At 33.1% G+C, this 22,238-nt stretch overlaps 3 protein-coding genes across 5 annotated transcripts; 1 reads left to right on the top strand and 2 right to left on the bottom strand.

Annotated features, from left to right (window-relative positions):
- Positions 1-1,032: 1,032 nt before the first annotated feature.
- LOC130621428 (adrenocorticotropic hormone receptor-like) lies at positions 1,033-2,102 on the top strand. Its single transcript, XM_057436713.1, has one exon. The coding sequence runs from the start codon at positions 1,129-1,131 to the stop codon at positions 2,023-2,025; it is 897 nt and encodes a 298-aa protein (XP_057292696.1). The 5' UTR covers positions 1,033-1,128; the 3' UTR covers positions 2,026-2,102.
- A 2,647-nt stretch (positions 2,103-4,749) lies between these two features.
- On the bottom strand, positions 4,750-6,479 carry LOC130622250 (5-hydroxytryptamine receptor 4-like). Its single transcript, XM_057437692.1, has one exon. The coding sequence runs from the start codon at positions 6,001-6,003 to the stop codon at positions 5,002-5,004; it is 1,002 nt and encodes a 333-aa protein (XP_057293675.1). The 5' UTR covers positions 6,004-6,479; the 3' UTR covers positions 4,750-5,001.
- A 341-nt stretch (positions 6,480-6,820) lies between these two features.
- LOC130622249 (uncharacterized) lies at positions 6,821-10,732 on the bottom strand. Of its 3 annotated transcripts, XM_057437691.1 has the most exons (6): positions 10,347-10,732; positions 9,098-9,855; positions 8,347-8,415; positions 7,383-7,472; positions 7,244-7,309; positions 6,821-7,029 (listed from the first exon to the last, which is right to left on the bottom strand). In XM_057437691.1, exons 1-5 carry the CDS (start codon positions 10,597-10,599, stop codon positions 7,271-7,273), a joined length of 1,209 nt encoding a protein of 402 aa, XP_057293674.1. In that variant the 5' UTR covers positions 10,600-10,732; the 3' UTR covers positions 6,821-7,029; positions 7,244-7,270. The 3 variants fall into 3 exon arrangements, with proteins under 3 accessions (XP_057293674.1, XP_057293673.1, XP_057293672.1); XM_057437690.1 differs by having other exon boundaries at positions 6,821-7,309; XM_057437689.1 differs by lacking the exon at positions 7,244-7,309 and having other exon boundaries at positions 10,347-10,730.
- Positions 10,733-22,238: the final 11,506 nt, after the last annotated feature.

The raw sequence follows: 22,238 nt of genomic DNA, 5'->3' as shown, positions 1-22,238 counted from the left end.
TTACTTAAGTTAAAGAAGGAATTTTAACGTTCTGTTTTAAGTTTCGGATAGCTAAGATTTTTTTCAGTTTTCACATAATTCTAATGAAAACATTGCCCGAAAATCCGATATTACCGATTTTCATGTATACCCCGAAAAAGTTGAATTAATCACGTACCCAAATTTTACAGAATTTTCTCCGTGATAAAAGTTCTAAGGGTAATCTTAATACAAATTATTAGATTTCCGTTATTATAAAGAGTAGGGGTAGTAGGGGTAGTTTCGAGTAATGGCATAACAAAAAAGCGTTGTTTAAAACACCCGATGGAATCGAACCCACATGCCCCCTCCCCCACAACCTCTTATCCCCGGACCGATAAGTTAACGAACTTAACTTGTTTTTCGTGCCGCATTACACGTTTTTCATTTGTCAGAAGCTAACCCTATAATAACTGTTTATGAGGGCAATACCGGAGAATATTGACCGATGTCAAAGTATTGACCGAGCTTGTAAGGGCAATACGTGACAGAGGTCAATATTTAGAGGTATTGCCCGAAATAAATAGTTATTATTTGGATTATTTTTATCACGCAATAATTTTATCTCTCAGAAGCAATTCTATCCACAGGAATTGCAAGCGAATGGTTTTTTTTGCTGAATCCAAGTGTGTTTTAGTCGTTCTCCATTTTTTTTCAAAATAAGCGTGTGCATTTTACGATATCCTTCTTTTTGTTTAAATAAAGATTGCATACAATACCACTACATATGCCGCAATTATACTTTATTGCTCGTTTTTACGCAATAAATAAATACATCGCCGACGCGCAGATGCGTGGAGAGTTGTAAAGGTCGTCGAACATGTAACGGAAATAATTTGTCATTAAAACGTAATTTTCATGTTTTTCTTTTATTTTATGCTTCTGAACTGTAATTCTGTACATTATCAGTAACTTGCGGGAAACTTCATTCGTTGCTTATCTTATTTAAATAAAATAATCGGTCGATATGTTTGGGAAAGAAGGACACATTTATTAATGGTATTAAAGAAAAAAAATAGAGGATAGAGAGGCAAAGAAAGAAGACAGGGAGGGAAATAGAAGACTTGAAAAGGAAAGGAAAAGGTTTATATATTACAGAAACACGTCATTATGATATGCGTTCCAAATTTGAATTTATTAACACCGCCTGTCACCAATCTATTTGGAATTATATTTTGTGTTGTTTCCATAGTAACTGTCACTGCTAACTTAATTGTATTGATTATATTAAAAGCATGTCTGGAAAAAAACAAAAGCAATAAAATATTAACATCATTAGTTGTGGCTGATATTTTAACTGGTGTATTTGTGGCACCTCTTTTTTCATGGCAATTACAAGATGAGAAGGCGAGGTATGATTGTGAGATTGATATCATACGCTCTAACTTAACGTTTGTTCTAATTGGCTGTTCGTACTGCACGCTGGCTCTCACAGCTTATGACAGATATATGTTATTGACAAAGCTGAGTAATTATTCCCTTTACATGCCGAAAAGAAAAGTTATTTTTCTAATTACGCTTAGTTGGTCATTTCCTACTGCGTTACCATTGCTGCGATATGCTGGCAAATTTCAATGCTTGTTGATGACATCAGCTGTATACATTGGTCTGTTTCTTTCTCTCATTGTTGGCTATGTGCAGATTTTGAGAATTTTACGTGAAAAAGAAAGACATTTAAACACGTATAAATGCAATCCAGTATTTGTTATATCCAGCCGTGCACAGAGTAGAAGTAAACGAATCAATAAACATGTTATTAAGTTAGCTCGATCGATTACAATCCTAATTGGGTGCCATTTTGTCTGTGGTATTACAGTTGTTACTTGGGCTATTATATACGTCATCAATACTGTGACGCCATTTATGACGGCATATAACATGCAAATTTTATACGTCACAGCTATGCTAATGTTGACAATCAACTCCAGTTTAAATCCCTTTATATATTTTGTTAAGATTCCGGAATTTCGAAAATCGTTATATCGCATTTTAGGTTTACAGGGATGATCAGCAAAGAAGATTTTTGATTTCCTTGTGCAGATGAATGAGATAAAGAATATGCGTTTTCATAAAAAAAGCTGGTCCAGTGAAACATGTACCATATATCGAAAGACTGATGTTTCAAAAATGTATGCATTTGAAAGAACCAGAAATTGCTATAAAAGCATTAAATGACCCTGAAGCATTTTTTGACAACAGAACCAAAAGTTAAATGACGAAGAAAATCAGTTTAATTGTAACCTATTTTATCTAAGTTTCTCATCAAGTTATGATATTTTTTAGGTAAATTACACCAATTGAAAATAATCTAAACATAATAGCTTTATTGTATATATAACTTTATAACAATTATCAAGCTTCTCCTGAGTGCTTTAATTCTGTATTCTGTGACGCATGAAAAGGGAAATTCATTTAAACGCTCCTACACGTAGTGTGATTTTTAAATCTACGTTTTATAACACGAATAGTACCAAGTGAAAGAGATATTCAAGGAATAAACTGGGTCTACAGCATACTTAAAAACCTGTTCTATCTTGGCGAGTAAACAACACGTTCTGCGACGGTTTAAAAAGGTTTATAGCCAACAAGACTTCTTTAAATCGATAAAACAAGGAAGCCTAATAGGAGTCTGGCGCTAGCTTATTTGTTCCGCTTTTCGGGCATCTATATTACTTAAATCACAAAAGGTACTTAATACGTCCTGGAGAGCACGCTTTAAAAGTAGAAAAAATAGTCCAGATTTAGCGATTCGAGGATTTTTAGAGGTTTTTGTGCTGTTCCGGCAGTAAACAGATTTTTTTATTTCCCATCATTTTATTGTTTTAATGAAAATTATTTTATTTTATTTACTTTCCTGTATGATCTTGATCTTCCTTTTTGTCTTATATAATTTCCCGCCAAAGTTAACGTCATGCGGTCGATAAAGAGATGTTTGGTTTTCTTGACAGTTTCGGAGGAAAGAGCTAGCAAATACTTGTTTTTATTGTTTCCCGACTGTTTTTTGGCTTCTCTCCAACAAGAAGTAATTTGTCTGCGTGTATAGACGTCGTAAACGAGGGAAGATTGTCAATCTAATTCAGAGAGAAGTGTTCTTTATTTTTGTTGTTGTAACAAGCGAAGACGTAATCCTTGACAAAGCATGCCTAAGCGTGTAAACAAGATTGGAAGTTCCTTCTCAAAACCCATAAAATGATCAAAAAAATTTCTACTTGACCTAGCTTCCGTCAGTTGTTTCTTTATTATCTTTATTATCTCTTTAATAATAGCCATATTTTGTTTAAAACGGTAGGTGAACATCACTTTAGGAATACACTCCAACCTGGCTATAGCTGACACCTACGGTTCCTGAAAGGGATCTTCGCTATAACCAGGTGTCCACTATATGGAGGTTCGGTCTTTTTCAGAGAAAAGCCACTTATGTAGATGTAATTTGAATATTTCTGCGTCATTAGCTACCCGTCACGACCTTATCAAACTCTTACACGCCACTTCCTTTATGGAGAAAGTGGAATCATAGAATGGTTTAAAAGCCGTTGATAACCTTGTCCGATGCATTGGTTTGAGGTAAGCAAATGTGTGGCATAAATAAAAGTAGTTTATTTTTCGTGTTTATTCATTTACCCCGAAAAAATGATGTGTCCGTTATACGAGATTTTCAAATAAAATGTTTATACGGCATCGAAAATTTGTGTCCGTTATAACAAGGTGTCTGTTATATAGCATGTCCGATGTAACCAGGTCGGACTGTAGCGATGCGGAAAATTGGGCGGAAATCTGAGGCCCAGCAGATCCGTAGATTATTTTACAATTTTCTATAATGATAATCGTATATAGTTTAAAATGGTAACTAAATCGGTACTTTTTGTTAAGGGTACACGAAATAACGAAGCTTGGGATAACAACGACGGCTCCTAATCTAAGGATTGTGATATATCGCTGTCTATCTTTTTAGTCTTTTTGCAAGCCATATGGTTATCATTAATTTTATTGTTTTATATTGATATTGCTTTATACATAATAAGTTTTTACAAACTTGCGATCATTTTCTCAGTTATAATTCTTTTATACCTGTGTAACGAGTTCAAAACAACGCAATAAATCTATCAGTTATCTCTTTACACGACACATCTATCAGTTATCTCTCGATAACTGATAGATGTGTCGTATAAAGAAGTTTCACCTATGTGCGATAGCACAGTCAAGAGTCGTGTTATAATTCGAAAAAGAATATTTTCGTTGCAAAGAAGCGTAAAATGAATGACTTAAAGCCATTTTGTGGAAACATTTTTCTACAAGAAGTCTAAAGAGATGTTCTAAAAGAAAAACCATATCAAGTAAAACTACATCTTTTCTTCGTGATAAGATTAAGCAAGGGACTGCCGACTGCTACAGTAAATTTCTCTTAACAGGCGCCTCTAATTAATGATCGAAAGCTTACATTAAAATTTCTAATTAACGGATAGTCGATTAGCTAGCGAACAGAGTACATATCGCCTTGTATTAGTTCTTTAATTAACGGACGAAAGGAATAATAGGGAAATTTGTCATTTTAAACATTTAGTTTTCATCTCTTGAATAACTTTAATTTCTTCGTCTAGCTTCTTTTTTATCACAAATTACAAACTAGCCCGATAGGCTAGTCAATGTAGCTGGCACGAGTGTAGATCACGCCATCGGTATACGCAAAAAATGGAAGGCTTCACAAGCACATAACAGAAACAAACTCGCATAAAGATTTTTTAAAAAAATATAATGTAAAAGAAATGGCTTGAAACTACATTATTCCACAATATATATGGATGCCTTTACTTGAAAAGTTTTTATATCCATTACCTATTAATTGGATAGGTCAGAAAAATGACTAAAAAAATGTTGACTCTCTCTTTAGCAGACCTCTCTAATTATCAGGTAAATCTCTCCTCATCAATGGTGTCCGCTAATTAATGATTCCACTCTGTATGACATTAACTTACGTAAGTTTCATCAGCATTTCGAATTCTCTTTCATTGTAATATTAAACACGGTCATTGAAGTAGAACTAACATCATAATGTTCTTTCGTTGACGAATAAGCCAATTCTTGTTTGATCAAAAATCGAAAGCCTCTCCTAAACTCTGGATTCTTCAAGAAATATATCACTGGATTTAAGCAGGAATTGATTTGAGATGTTACCAACGCAGCTAGATATAAACATTGGTGTGTCAAAGGACTTATGAATGAATATGCAACTTTGAGTAAATCAAAGGCGATCCAAATGTTAGTTGAGATGAGACAGAAGAAATGACACATAACAATAATAATGACAATTTTTGCTAATTTTATATGTGCCTTTTCCCTCGCTCTTTGTTTCTTTGAACGCCGACTGTCTAAATGAAAGCAAATTCTCGAATCACGCCGATGTGAATTCAATGTTTTCTCCTTTTCACGAACTGCCTTCGTTAAATAATAATAACTCAGAATCAGTAATAAAAATGAACCAAAACATATCAAAATTAGTATTGATAGATATGTATATTTCCCAACAAAGCGAAGTAACGGAGCAATTCCAGGGATTAACCAGGCGAATAAAATAAGAATCGATGTTCTTTTACTTGTCATGCAACGGCGGTAGTGTCCCAATTTAGTCAGCAAAATGTACCTGTCCAAGGCAATCAAAGCAACCGTTAACAATGAAGTGCATATCAAGAATGCTGTGAAATAAACACGGACCGCCTCAACTTCGCAATTGTGTAAATTTCTAGTAATCAATTGCCAGGAGGTCAGAGGTGCTAATATCAAGCCTACCAATAAATCTGAAATTGCCAATGAAGTCAAAATATGATTTGATTTTTTCCCATTTATGCCAAGCCTTAAGACTGCTAATACTAGTATATTGCCTAAAACGGTAGCAACTGCAATGAAGCTGAAAAGTACACCAAATACAGTTACAAGTGGCTCGTGTAGTAAGGACATTCGAAATTGACATGTTGAATTGGCATCTGTCATTGCTTTTGTTTATATTGATACCCTTTTTCTTTCTTTTCACGTATTCATTTATGCTAATTCTGCAATCTGTATTCTTGTTCTTTATCTTTAGGTTTCATTTCATTTAAACTGTACAATTACGTAAACAACCCTAAATTCTCTTAACACAAATAAATCACCGCAGATAAGAAGTTGTTTTTTTGTTTAACCATATAGCACTTTATTTCAACTACCTTATTGCTTCAGTTTCTTTCGCTTAGCAACAAAACAATAAAAACTTCAGTTTGTTTACAAATACTAATTTTTCTTTTTTGTTTTCTTTCGTATTTGCAGATAAAATGATTGTTTCGTTCATCTTCATTTTATTGAAACAGGTGAAGTTTTTTTCTCTCTTATGTAGACAATTTATAATATCAGAAAATAAAGCCTCTATTGTTGTTCTTTTTTCTTTGTGTAAGATCAATAATCATGTCTGCGTTGAAAAATTACTTTTGTTTTTCCATATCAGCTCAATTCTAGATGAAATTGGACCCTGTCCAATTTGTTAATTTGGTCAGCATATCTTAGAAGCAACCTTGTTCCTAGGTAATTTAGCCTTAATGATGACGTCTGTTAGAACTTTCCAAGTTAAGTGAAAGAAGGTACTTCTCTATTTTTATTTATTTTGCTGCTGATATCAGCATATTTTGGCCCTTGAGTGCCACCCTTGATTGTCTTTACTAATAATATTTACTACACTTTATTTCCGTCAGAAGTTATGGGAGGGGTTGCAGGGCGAAATATAGGAGCCCTAAAAATGATAGTTTGATAGGGTTACGAAACATACAATTAAAGAGAATTGTAAATGATAAATTCAACTATATTACAGTGTTTTTTGCGACTGATCAACAAAATTATAATGTCAACGTATTTTTGGTTTTCATTTAAACTTTCACGTTTCGGTTCCATGCAACTAAGATATTGATCATCTTGCATCAATGTTGTAATTTGGTGATATCATCAGAACGCAATGAGAATGGTAAAGTACGTTATGATGCTGACAAAGATCTAAAAAAAAGAAAAAATAATTCCTAATTGTTTCTTTGTTGTTGTTGCAGCCGTCAAAGTTGTGTTTTTCCGTTGTTGTCTTCGTGTTTTGCCGTTGTTGTCGTCTTTTTTTGTCGCTGTTGTAATTTACGTTTTGGTAAAAAAAACGGTATGTCTGTGTAGTTTCTTTATGCTTCCATAAGTATATTACTGAAAATATCAAACATTACCAGACCTGTTGCGAAAACAATTATTCCCAAAATTAATAATTTTTGGTGTTCCAAAAGATTTCTTGCAACTTCTAAAAAAATTCTTGTGAAAAGATTACGTGATGGGAAAACAACCTGCGTCTAAGGCATACCAAAAGAACTTACTGAAACAATGATTGACTTGTACAGTGGAATCATCTTCCATATCGTCAAAACAACTGGTTGTGCACTCAAGTGAAATAACAACAAATCCAACTAAAAAGTATTTACTTTATAAATTTTATTAATATTTATTTTTCTTTTAGCAGACACCATCTGGACCTCAAAAATAAAGTCCGCTATTGAGACGCTTGGTGGACACTCTTACTGGACACTGTACTTGAATGTGCTGGATTTAATTGTGTACTCGAAATTTGTACTAGAAAATTCGTTTTTTCGAAGTTTTCGTACTATACTGTAAAATGCAGTGTAATGCGCTCGAGCATATTGGAAAGTTCTTAAAAATTGAATTCTTGAATTTTTCTGCAACTGTGCTTCTTTTTTCTTTCTCCTATACAATTTTTTTTTTGGTACTTATTGTTGATATTGACATTGTTAATTAATGAGTGTATCTTTAGTATTGCTATTGAAAACCTGCAGACTTGATTATAGCAATATTTAGAGTGTGTGAATCCGCCCAAGTGTTAAAACCGGACTGGGTTTTCTGGCTAAAGACCTTTTTGTGGCAAAAAAAGAATTAGCTTTGTGAAATTTGGACCGCATATTTTAGCTCAGAGCAAGACCTCTTTCTGAGAATTTAGAACACTTTTCATGGTAACCTAGTCCTTAGGATTTACGACGGTCCAGCTGTAAGGCGGTTTTCTAAATTCCCGCCCGAACATTTTCGTGATTTGTCGTCTAAAAGATTAACATCTCATTTTTTATATCTAAAATGAATACACGGCAACTTTTGCAAAATTTTAATTCCAGTTTAGACAGTCACCAAGTCCTATCTGTTCTTTTTAATAAACTAGAGTGACTAAAACCATCAATGCATCCTTCAAAAAAAACATCAGAAAAAGAGAAAACAAGAAAAAAACATTCTACAACAAAATCTCTTGTTGCTTAAATTTGCAGCAATTTCTTTTACCTGAACCTTTGCGTCCATGTCGACATTATAAATATCCACTTTCTGTATGTACTGCAACATTTCTTCTCCCTGTCAAGAAAGTTCAGTTTGATTGCGATGTGTTCAATTTTCATTTTAAAAGAACGTAAGAAATGACAAAATACTTACACAGTACATTAATGGTACTACTTTTTGCGAATATTAATTTCACGAATTTGGACCAAAGCGGCGAAATTATTTGTCCGCGAAAAATTTGTAATTCGTTAATGAAAAAATAGTCTTTTCAAACCTCGTCTTATTCATAGGTGAATAGTTATCATAGCACATCAGTATTTCATTCCCAACGGAGAATGTTTCACCCCAGCAGACCTCTAATCATGACGGGCAAGTATAATGCGTGTAAGTCATATTGAAAAAGAACTACTTTGTTCATCACTAGTGTAGTGGGTTTGTCTGAGGCTCCCAGTTCTGGGGACCGCAGATCAAATCCCGCTCACTGCTAGGCAGTATGTTAGTGATGAACAAAGTAGTTCTTCGTCAACATGTCTTATTTCTTAAATGAATTAACTATAACATTATGTGCGTACCAGAATATGTTGCTAACTCTTTGTTTTTTACGGAGCTAATTTACGGAAATTAATATAAGCGGAATTTTAACCTAAAACAGTATTTTTACACCAGCAAATAAATGCTCGCAAAAGTTAGTACCATTCAGTGATTAAACACCATCTTGAATAAGCACAGCAGCAGGTGAACGTTGAACCATACATACCTTTTCTACTAATCTTGACGAATAGTAGGAGAGTGTGACCAGCGAAAAAAGAGATGGCACACACCAGAATAGGACAAGAAATCTTGAAACTAGGCTTCCAACTGAAACCACGCACATCCTCAGTTCCAAGCACACCAGCACTATATCCGTCAGGTATGATATCATGAATATATAACTCAACATATCATCCAAATCCGAGCACATAGTTGTCATGGCGACGTACTTTTCTCGAATTTCTTTAATGTAAGTTCGCAAACATAGGCCATTCATTTTGCGGTGTTTTAGGTATCGGAAGAACTCCTCAAAAATATATGAAATCGATTGAGTCAAAACACCACATAACGCCACTGGCAAAAACCAGGTAGCTAGAACGAAAACTTCAAATACTGTTCGCGCAGCATAAACACCGAATGTGTCGGGTAACGGAGACACCAACTTGCTTAAAACCATATCAAGTTCTTTTAGTGGATAAAAAAGAACAAAGACGTTGGCTGCAACGCAAGTAAAGAAAATTCCCACGAAAGCATACAACCAGCGTTTCAATTTACTTCGGAAATTATTTTCGACTTTGCGGCAGTGGCACAATTTTATGTCATCCAGAAAGGTTTGCACTCTGTCGATAAAAGTCCAAAGTACACATGTCTGTGAGCAGGGACTGATTTTAAGGCAAGCATATATTTGCACTGTGCATTTGAAGTAATAGATGATGAAAATTGCAGCTGTGTAGTAGCCATCTTTGTTTGATTGATAAAATAACGCTAAATAGATAAAAAATATATTGAGTATAAACGCAAACCTATCAGGCTACTTGCTAACTTGAATTTTTTAGCAACAAATTTTTTTTTATAATTTGGTGATGTCGTCATAAGTCTGCTTTATAGTTTACTGGAGAAAAAGGGTTTGTATCTCTGCTAAACGAACTGAAAAAAAAGTTGTACATTTCACAGATTTTCTGCATTTTAGGAAATCTAGGCAAAAATTATTAGACTAAGCGAATGTTAGAGTTGTCGAATGTTCTATTTACAAGTAATGTATTTGAGAAAGCATTAGTTAAAATATAAAGGAAATAAAAAAATGGTTTGATTTTCTGAAATTTCTGGTTTTCATCAAATATACTTCTAATCCCTTTTGCGTTTTTGATTAACTTGATGGCTGTAGTGACAGCTCAGGGCCGGGGAAGCCCCGGATACAAGAATAAGTTATCAGGGGTTTGAGTTACAGGGATCATGTATATAAAAAAATTTCCTACCTGCAACTGACTTTCCAACAGCTGTCATAAACACAAGTAGCATAATAATGCTGTATATTTTGGAAGATTTATTCCAAATTTTTTTCCATCCTATCTTCTCGCATGTGTCTTCATAATACAATCCAAACAACTTCATTAGTGTTAACACCGGCGCAAGACTTTCTTTAATCACGGGTTTCCTCTTCTGGATCTCTTCGCCCATTGTAACTGGGATATCTCCTGGTACAGGACTGAATTCTTCTTTTTCCGCCATCTTTAAAATATGAGGATTATATGTTCACACTTCTTTGTGAGATAATGGTGAAGTAAAAAGTTACCAACATTCTTTTAGTTTTGCTTTCATAGGTTTTAATCTATAGCAAATGTTCATTTGACAATATTTGTTGTTTATTAAAGGAGTTAGTAAACGCCATAAAAGTTTGATTGCAAAATTATAAAATGTGCAAACTATAGAATGCGTTGTTGATTTTACTTTATGTGGACATTTTAAAATAAAAATAATTTTTAGTTTTTTAATATTTAACGAACTTATATCCTACCTCCCACTTTATTATTCCAATTTGTTCTATTATGACGTTAATTCATGTAATAAAGATTTTTTTTCGTCACGTAATAAATTTACCTGCTGAGTTAAGGCCGAATGACATACAGCACCATTTTGCGCTCAGTTGTAAAAAACGCCGCGACTTTTAACCATTTCCATTTGGACATTTTTTGCTCGCATGCAGATGTAAATGAAAGATATTCATTGCCGCAAAATTTGAGACTGGTCAAACATTTTGTGACACAAAATAAATAACAACGCAAGATATGTAAGAATGCATGTGAGACGGCGCCGTTATCATCATCATTAGTCCTGCTTGAATGCCTCCAAGAAAAAAAATTATTGCTTTGCACCTCTACTGATTCGTGTATTGTTTTGTTCCTTACTCAGATCACTTGATTGATAGGTATTTGTATTTTAAATCTAAAAGAAAAAATGCATAGCTATGTGGCTTATGAATTAGACGCTTTTATTTAATTTTGGGTAGAATTTGAAAACAAACGCGAGATCGCTGTTGCTAGCCATTTTGAAATGACAATCTTATTAGTAGAATTCTGTGGCTGTTAAGCTAAAACCCAGAACATAACACACAAACAGTTAAACCTGTTCAATTTTTTCTCAACTGCCTTATCGCATAAAAAGCGCGAGATTAGTTGAATTATTTTTATAATGCGCACGTGTAGATCAAAAGTCACGGCACTTTTTATGACTGGGTGCAAAATGCTGCTGTATGGAAATCGGCCTTAATATGTTTGTATTGGGCATGTCCGAAATTTTTCTTCTTAGCCTGCAAGCACGAAGTAATCTTTGAACATTCTACAAATGCTACGCGTTAATACTTTTTAATACTTATAGAGTAGGCGTTTAAAAGAAGCTGAGTGTTTATTAAAACTGCAAAAAAATTTTAACCCTATTCCTGCTGAGCTATATGGGTGTTCCTCAATGCTGAGGAAGGAAGCGTGATTTACCCCTATCTTTGATTACTTACCACTCCATAAAAATACACTATAGTTACGTATATTTTGAATCTATTTGGATCTATAATAATAATCCAGCTTCCTTCACATTTGACGATATCCTTCCTGTAGGCTACAGATGTGAATGTTGTGAATTTATTAGAAAAAGTATTTTTGTAAATTGGTTTTGGCATCCCCGGATTTTGACTTCATGACAATGCGGCGTTTTATTTATTAACATATAGTGATTTTGTTGTTTTAAACCCTGATACAATAACATGCAAAAGTTGGCATAGCATAGAAAAGAACAAGCAAGATCGAACTTTACGTCATTTAAAGCGTCTGGGGGAATACTGCACCGGTCAACTTCTTTAAAGTGTTGCGACATTTTTCGTTTTCCTCTAAGTGCACTCACTTAGGCACAAATGAGAGTAAATTTAAATTTTCTCCTAATCCATGCTATGTTGTTGTTTTCGTTTTTAGGGCGATCATTTCTGTCAGTTTACTTGTGAATATTGAGGCCTCTCGAGCCAGTAACGCCAAAACAGTGTGAAAGCACCGCGATTGAACATCAAAAATCTTGCTTTGTATTTCATTTTATTGCATCAGAAAAAGCATGCATCCATGAATAGTACTTACTTTGTGTTCTATGATGACGGGTAAAATTTACTCAAGTAAGCCAAACTTAAATGTTTTAATCCACAAAACGACGAACTTCAATTTAAGCCACAAACATAATGTCAATTTGTCACAGGGAGATATAAAAAAAAGATTTTTAAGACTGTTTTAGGGTAATTACGTTCATACTCAGAATAACAAATATTTCAAATACTTCATTCTCTTTAACATTCTTACCATGATGCACTATGCGCCACATCTTGAAATGAGAAAAGAGAATACATTTTAACCTTAAAACCCTACTTTCTATAGGCTTTTTTGGACACTGAAAATATTAATTCCGTCTATAAAATATAAAAACCATTTCAAAATCTGTGAAAATACAATTGCCTATCAGAATCCTATTTGAGAACATTCTAGACAATGTTTTGTGTGCATCGGGAAATTCAAACTTTTATATTTATATGATCATTATGTCAAAATTTATTCCATTGTTTATTTCAAAGAATTCGCGATGGTGGTTTTGAGCAATGTCTCATAAGTCGTGACGTCCTAATCAGGCGGAGTCAAAAAAGTTAAAGCAGATGTAATTCATAAAAATATTAACAGTCACAATATGTTATAATAGTTGAGCAAGTAATTCAAAGAATAATACAATTTGAATTTGCCCCTTTACACATATCAAATTGATTTAAAAGAATCCGTACTGCAGTCAATGTTGCATCTTGGAATACACCTATATCATCAGAGAGGACAATTTTTGTTGGCAGAAGAGCTACATCTTCAAATAGATTGATGATGAATTATGTTGTTAAAATGTCGTTACATGTTCTTTTTTTAGCACTTTTTTATTATGTTTCATTTAAATATTATTATTAATACTAGTCGTTAGCCCGTGGAAAAATCCACGGGTTCGCCCGTCCTTTTTATACCGCATTGCGTGCGTCTCGCTACCTGCGCAGCTAAGCTACCATTTTGCGTGACAGACAGACGGACGAACGGACGAACGGACGGACAGACGTATACGGGTATTATAATATAGATTATTTATATACACAGACAAAAAAAGAAGGGGTACAACATCATAATAAATAAATTTTCTTTCTTTTTCCATTTTAATTCTGTTTAGCGCAAACACAAAGAATTTTCCCCTTAAAATTATAATTACAAAAATTTAGAGGAGAAGTTTTTTTCTCGTATTCCTTGTAAATACTTACATTAGCACTTTGTTTTTCTTTGAGAGCAATTTCTCTTATAAAACTCGCTGTTTTTGATGACTGAGAAACAAAAATTATAATATATAAAGTTTATTAAAAGATGTATTTCTTAAAATTTTAAAAGATCATAAAAGATCATGTTTACATGACATTATACTAAATAATATATAATAAATATTACAAAACAACTCCTTCCTGTTGGAATGACTACATTTGTTGCTTAATTTCCTATCATTAATTAATACTATTAATTAACATTTATATATTAATTTATTCAGAGAGAACCATAGAGGACATCCGCTTGCCAACAGTAATCTCTTAGCAGCAAAAGTTATTGACTAAAAGAGGCACGCACATACTTTTTAACAAAACAAATTTTCAGAGGTCATTTAAAAATGTGCATATTATTAAGAAAAGAGGGGGTGTTTTCGTGGCAAAGTTTTACGACAAATTAGGCTGGTTGGCAAACTTATTTCAGAGCCTTTTTGGTACCTATGGTATGCTAATGGAAAATCAACATAATTAAAAGTGACACATGTTCACTAAACATCAAAGTACTATTCTGACCCGACTTAGAACACGTTAGGACACGGTGGCCCATCTTTTGACACGGTGGCCAATCTTTTGACATCAACTGGATCAACTTGCGACACGGCGTTAAAATATGTTTGCATACTTCAAGCTACACAAGGTGTATTTAACGTGAACTAACTACAATAAAGTGAAAAACTGAACTGCTGCAACTTTTGCTGAGGTATTGTTGTAGATAGCTAGCTGAGATAAAATCGAGTTATGCATTTTAAGATTGTTGTGGGTAATAGATTTGTAATAGATTATATTTAGAGAATTCATAATTTATTTTCCTCCGTATATTTTTTGTTTTCTTTTGTCCTCACCTATAGACACTGCATTTGTCCACAGTTGGGCCAGACCTGTCTTTAATTTTATTAAATTTGAAACAGTGTGTTTCCCATCAAGGCTGAACTTTAGTCTGGGAGTCTTCAAACTGACCCATGCTGTGGCTGTTTCTAAAAAGTGTCAATAGTTGGATCCGTCCCTTTTTTATTACGATTTTTGAAAACACAAGTGTCCTTTGTCAATAGTTGGGCCTATCCCATCCTATGACACAGTCTTTGAAAAGTATGAGAAATGTTTGTCAATAGTTTGGCCTGTACCAACTTAAGACGTGTTTGCATAAATTTGTCCAAAGTTGGGCCGGGGCTTTTAAAAAATGGGCCATCCCGATTGCGAACGCACCGACCCGTCTTTTGACGGGCCGGCCTGTCTATAGACGGACCAGTCCCACGTCCAAAGTTGGGCCGTTGTCCGTAGTTGGGTCAGTACAGTACCTTGATGAATGCCCAGTAATAAAAAAACCGCGATACCAATTCAGTCATGAAACATCGTTACGCAAACAGATGAAACTTATGAAAACAACTAAAAGTAAAAGATTTTAATAAATTCTTTGAAAAGCTGTATATTCTTAACCTACTAAAATGTGGTAAGGAGATTAACAAAATATGTCAATATAACAATAGTAAATTAAAAAACAAAATAATAAAAAATAAAATACAAGAATTATGATAGCCAGAATAAAAACTAATTAAATCAACTACACAAATTCGCGGTCTGTTTTTTTTTTTTTTTTTTTTTTTGCGCTGTTAGAAACAATTGCTGGAGGATGGTTTCCAATAAAAGCTCTAATCCTTTTACATCTGTTGTTGTAAAAGTGTTGTAGCAAAAGAATATTTTTACGTCCGGAACATTAATTGTGTAACATGTGTATCCAACAAAGTTTTAACGCTGGCTGTTGTATATAATTGTTGCACAGTGATGATTCTAACATTTCATAGAGTAGATAAGAAGTATCCCATCATGTGAAAAACACGCTTTTTCTTTTATAAAAATATCCCTTGACGTATATCAGGGCTGAGATTTCAGGTCAAAAACAATAGGTCTATTGTTTAAAACAATGGGGAAATAAAAAAATGGCCAGTCTGGTTGAAATTTTGGTACTCTTATAAAAGAACTTGTAAACGAATTGTTCGACACAACTAAAGTTTTTGCTAACAATTTAGGACGTGTTTCAACATGAATGTGAAAAATGGCTGTAGATAAGCTGGTGTTACATCTTTCCTAACACAAGAAGAAGCACAAGAACGCTGCAAATAAAAACTGCGCTTATTACCCCTACTATCGTACTAACTTTCTTCAAAGGTATTGTGTGTTTAAAGAAATCATTATCATGTGCTACTGTCACTTCATTTCTCTTATTATACTGAGATGTCCTTTCACACTCCAGAGTACTGCTCGGCAATGGATAATCAAATGACGTCAATAGTGGAGCAGTTGGAGTTATTGGTGAGAGCATTGGTGAGGAAATTGCTGATGGTGTATAGGGAGGTGGTGGTTCGTTCTCTGTGGAGTTGTTATAATTGTATGGTGGTTGAACATGCATTATCAAACCAGCGTTTCTATAATATGGTGTTTCATGTACACTTTCATATTTATTTCTATTTTCGTCCTCAGATCTGCACTTTGGTAGAGTGTTATTTTGCAGAATGATTTTGGAATTTCTGTCCGTTGTTTCTTGTTCCATGGCGGTCTTGATTTCCATCGCTGATTCCTGAATAATATACAAAATTAATATAAAAAGGTGTTGGACTGCTACAGTACATGCTTGATTTGGCGCCCCGTCTTGATTAAACGGCAGTTCTTAGAAAAACAATTAAAATGACCGCGCATCTAATCGAATATATACAAAAGAGAACATTTGTTTTTGTTTAATGACTCTGAAAGGGATGTGTTTTTTAGTCTATTACTAATTAACCATCAAAACAGATTTTTCTCAAAGTATCCAAGTTTTCTATTTTCCCAATCATATCCCCGCCTCCGAAATTTACCACATAGGAAAACATTGGCTATTTTCTTTGATAGATTTTTCAGCCATAAAAAATATTAAAGGCGCTGAAATTGGTTTTCTTAAGTATTCTCCTTTCAAGAATAAGTTGCAAGAATTTAAACATAACATAAATTTATTTGCTCCCTGGATTTCCTTGATCTCTGTTGTTTATATTTTCTTTTTCACTACCACCGCGCCCATGTCCTTTGTTTTCAATGCAAAATTACAACATAGCGTCACACAAAAATTCATATATCGCCACAATATTTTTTGTTTTCTGAATATTTATACAGGATAAGATGGTCAGTTTATATGTACATGTATACAAAAAACTGCTATCAATGACCGTCCTGTTAAACGGAAGTTTAATTAATTAAAAATCCACATCGCTGTGAAAAGTGTGACTGTTTAAATTATATTTTTAATTCAGGTTGAATGTAATTTTGGGGGTGACGTGTAAAGGACAGAATCTTTTGTTTCTGTCACTTTCAGGCACGTGCACTGTTCAAAAACTGCATTTCCCTCTGGCGTGAAGCGTTTAAATAGAAATCTTGCACCGGTTTGAAATTTCACTTCGTCAAGAAGTGGTTTCACTGTGCACCGAAGTGACTCAAAAAACTACCTAAAAATATGACGCCTTCATTGAATTAAATTTTCTCAATCACCCTAAAGTGAGTGTACGATATTATATATGTCATGCCGCATATGCTATTACATACGATATTACGTATGCTTCTCTTAGTTAAGTGCTATATAGTTTAACAGAAGAATAAATAGAATTGTGTTATATCTAAGGTTTTGCTACGTTTTTTCGGTTTCTGTGCGCTATTATTAAAATGTTCTTGTTGGTTTTTAATATAACTTTCACCTCTTCCACCTCCCTTTCCTTCTTGTTCTTCTTCCCACTCCCCCGCTAAAACATATATAGTCGCACAAAATCATCATGGAGAAACCTTTCGTCATTGTCAAAAATGTTCGTCACTTTTGTCCAACATTTTTTTCTTTCGATAAATTACTTTGAACTTTTTTTGGTTTGACTTAGAAACTGACTATCAGCGATGTGATTTATGATTTTTAAAGACAAAGAAGGAATAAAAAACATTTCCTAGTAATGTCAGGATTTCACTGAAAACATTTAAGGCTTTTGTATCCAAATGTTTCTTGCCGTTAATATATCGATTTAGAAATAATTATATAATTTCTAAATAGAAATGTTATTTATTTTGGAGAAGGGGAAACTGTTCATGCCAAATATACGGGCATTCAATTTTATGAGAAAAAAAAGGCTTGTGTTTTGCTAAAACAAAAAACTAAACTAAGCCATGCTTCTAACAATACATTTAAAAGCAAAAAGTGTTTCGTCGTAAATTCCTTATTTGGGAAAAAATCAAACATTTTTTTGCGTGCTTTAAGAGAAATGAACAATTTATTTTAAATCTTTCTACAGATAAGGCACTCTCGTCCCCAGCGTTTTTGACTATTTAATATGAAAGATATATTAAAAAGACAAAAAAACCTGGAGACGAGGGTGCAGATAAGGGTATATATATTTTCCTTTGAAATACATATTTTGTTAAAAAGACAGACTTATCATTAACTTTCTTGTTACTTGATAAATTTGGGACAAATCAGAGCTTTGAATCAATAAAATTACGATAAATTAACAGCAGCCTAAAACCCAACTTGTTTGGTTCTGATACGCAGAAGCAAGAAGAAAGGAGAAGGTTGATAGTTTTTATCAACGCATATTTGTGCACCAAACTGGGCAATCAAATTTGACATAATTACAGTGTCAATCGTTGTTATATTTTACACGTCTCGACAGACTAGCATATAATTATCCGTGCTCGTTCTAATTACAGACAGTTTAATGATTTGTTTTACTTGAGTATCTATGGTAACGCAACGCAGCATAAATACTTTATTGTTGTAGTTAAGGTATGGGTTACTGTGATTGTACTGTGAGTTGTTTCATCCATTGTGTTTAAATCAGACAAGTATATGACGTCAAATTTTGTTGAGTTATGGAAAGTATCCAAACTAGTCTTTGCTTTTATTGTTGAATACTGAAAAAAGATGTCGACGAAGATAGCTGGAATATTTTTTTTCTTTTTCTTTAACTAAAACCATAGATATATAAAAGTAGAACATCATGGACTGTTTTCATTTGGTACATATATTGTACCGCGAATAAAAACACGATAGACAAATTTTTTACGCCCTTAGAAAATTTTGTTTTGGAAGATTTTTGGTGTAGTGTGCCAGTTTCAATATTCATTTTTGGAATTTCACTAACTTTACTAATCTTGTTCAGGTCAGGGTTGGGAGTGCATACCCTAATGGATTAAAAATTAGTTATTCTAACCATTTTTAATAAGCTACAGGACAGTCAAGAAACTTATTATCTGATGCCAACTATGTTGATATGGTGACTCATCGGTTGAACACAGAAAAAGTCAGATTTTTTTTAAATGTAATTTTCCACATCTAAACCGTGCGAGACATTTCTCTATTCTAAATTAGTCTTAGGAAATATATGATGACGTCATCTTGCGATAAACGACGTCATCCAAAATTTTTGGTAATCCTAAATTCTCCAATGTGTTAACAACATTTGCTTCAAGTTTTGTGGTAATACTGGGAGTAGGGGTTAGCAAATCTTTACCCTCTCTCTCCTGGATCTTTAGTACCCCTCCTAACCAAGCCCTAACAAGCCTGCTTAAATAGAATCAAGATGAAGGTTTTTGCCCAATCAAGAACACATTTCAAAAGTTTTTTTAAGATATAGGGAACTATAGCAGTGTCCCAATTTGCAATTTCTTCAAAGAATACAATTCTTATTATAGAAAAAATACAAACTAAAAGACGTATAATAGAAAATGCAAGCAGGATATATAATACCTCATCCATAACTTCTCTACTTTTATCCCAAATGTTAGATTTGATCTGAAAAGCCGCTTCACTTGAATTTTTTTTTCACATGCGATTTGTGATATTTTCAACTTCTTTAACTTAAATGTACATGATATTCCGAACCATTGAAGCACATTTAAAAACAATAGGAGATGGATAATTACGTGAATTGATCGATGCATCAGATCGCTCACACATATTTTGTTTAAATACGTGAGGGATTTGACAGTTTAAGTATATAGTTACATGGTTTGTTTTTTTTATGTTAGAATGCAAAAGTTCGATATAAAGCAATCTAGGTACCCTATCCTTAAAAAAAATCGGATAAAAAACTCGATTAACAATTTTAAGGGGCAAAAATATTTAGACACTTGTATAAAATTTTACCAACATAGTCACTTTTTGCCGACGAATTTTTGTTAAATTTTTAAAAAATTTGAAATATATCCAATATATCCAAATGTCACAATTTTAACTAAAATTATAAGCTTAAAATATCAAACTTAATTTATGTTTTTTTTGTATTGTACAAAAAAACGTAAATCGAAAATCTGCGAAAAAAAAGCCTAATCTTTGAAAAGTTAAAGTCGGTAAAAATAGTCGGTCGGTGATAAAAATGCCTGTACAAAATAATAGTCGGTACAAAATATTAGTTGGTGCAAAATATTAGTCACTTTTTCCCCATTCTTTTTGCGAATACGAAATTTTTCGGTCAAAGTTTCTGATATTTTTTTTTTAGTATTTAATTCCATATGACGCCAGTACACGTTTTAACTCGTGTCGCTTAGATAGATAGATGTGCATATTTTACATGGCTAGCCTCACTTCATGTACTTCATATCATAGAGTACCAAATCAATTTTTCTGAAAATACTCCTCAATTCGTCTTGCAACACATTAGAGGTTATTTAAAATAATATTTCAAAGTACCTCCATTGGATTGTATTAACTTATTATCCAGGAACATACAACCTGGTCGCCATTATCCTATGGTAAAGGGTTAGCCTTTTTTTTCTCAAATAATATGATACAACATATGAAATCTATTTACGAAGAGGCATGTCGTGCCGAGAATTATGAAAATATGATAAGTACATACCAAGTCAAACGTGAAATCTACAAAATAAAACTTAAAACATACATAACAGCGGAAAAATCGCCATTAAGTGTACTTATATGAAGGCTCGTCTAGCACGCTATTATAGTAAAAAAACTTTGCTAAAAAAACATGCTCGGAAAAGTTTATTCCTAATTTTTTTTATATTTCTAGTAAATTAAGAATCGATGTAACGTTAAAGAAGCCATAGAAATGTTATGGATGTTTTAAAAACATCCGTTCAGTTAATTTTGTCGCAGAATAAGTACATCACATAACAACATAGGCTTCCAACCGTTGTTCCCATGGCTCTCGGACGTACGGCCCTGCACAGAAGGCAAACTAATGCTTTAACGATTTTAAAGAGCTCATAAACGGTTATGTGGATGTTTCATAACAAACCTGTTTGTTTTTGATTTTCTGCCCGCCTTTACTGCATCAGTTTTTCGTATGGACTAATAATGTGAAATACTCGTAAAAGAACAATAGCTAAATACTAACAAATGCCATGTTTTTATAGTGTCTCTTTTGAGGAATAGAAAAGAACTGGGAAAGAGGTTGCATGCTATACAAGTTTTACATCTAAGAATATATAGAATTAAATTCAAAACTAAGCATGTTAGTGCTATTAACATACGAGAATAAATGTGAGAATAAATACGAGAATGAAATACTTGAATAAAATTCGAGATTAATATACGAGAATAAATGTGAGAATATAATACGAGAATGGAATACGAGAATAAAATTCGAGATTAATGTACGAGAATAAAATATGAAAATTATATGCGGGAATGAAATACGAAAATGAAATACGAGAATAAAATACGAGAATGAAGTCCGAGAATAAATGTGAGAATAAAAACCGAGAATAAAGTATGAAAATTATACACGAGAATAAATTACGAGAAAAAATATGAGAATAAAAAACGAGAATGGAATACGAGAATAAAATATGAAAATTATATGCGAGAATGAAATACGAGAATATAATATTTATTATAATGAAATTCGTGAATAAAATACAAGAACGAATACGAGAATGAAATGCGAGAATGAAATACGAAAATAAATATGAAAATGAAATACGAGAATGAAATACGAAAATAAAATAGGAGAATAAAATACGAGAATGAAATATGAGAATAAAATACGAGAATATAATATAAGAATAAATATGATAATGAAATACGAGAATGAAATACAAGAATGAAATATATGAAAATTAAATACAAGATGAATATAAAAAGCGAATATGAGAAGAAGGTACGGGAATTGTACACGAAAAAAAAATCAAAATAATTATAAGGACGAAATTTGCCAATGTTACAGTTTATGTTATGAAAAAATAATTTTTCTTGTATGTTAACCACATTGGTCTGTCCTTAAAACAACTGGCAAATATTTCGCTCTTTTTTTTCCAATTATTTTTGTATTTTTTAATTTTTTTAATTAAAAACATGTTCATTAAACACGTGAGATCACGATTCTACTGTAACTTAGCAACCATAACCGTTTCCTATTGTCTTACTGATTTCTTTGTAAATCAAACTATTACGGGCCGGTCATCAAAAAAAGTCAACCACTTTCAACAAAAGGGAGTGGTCGATGAAGACATGAAAATGAAAGAAAAACACAACACAAAA

This window comes from Hydractinia symbiolongicarpus, chromosome 12 (assembly GCF_029227915.1).
Source record: "Hydractinia symbiolongicarpus strain clone_291-10 chromosome 12, HSymV2.1, whole genome shotgun sequence".
In the NCBI taxonomy this organism is placed as follows: Eukaryota; Metazoa; Cnidaria; class Hydrozoa; order Anthoathecata; family Hydractiniidae; genus Hydractinia; species Hydractinia symbiolongicarpus.
Note: the sequence above shows the minus strand (reverse complement) of the source record. Positions and strands in the feature narration are given on the sequence as shown.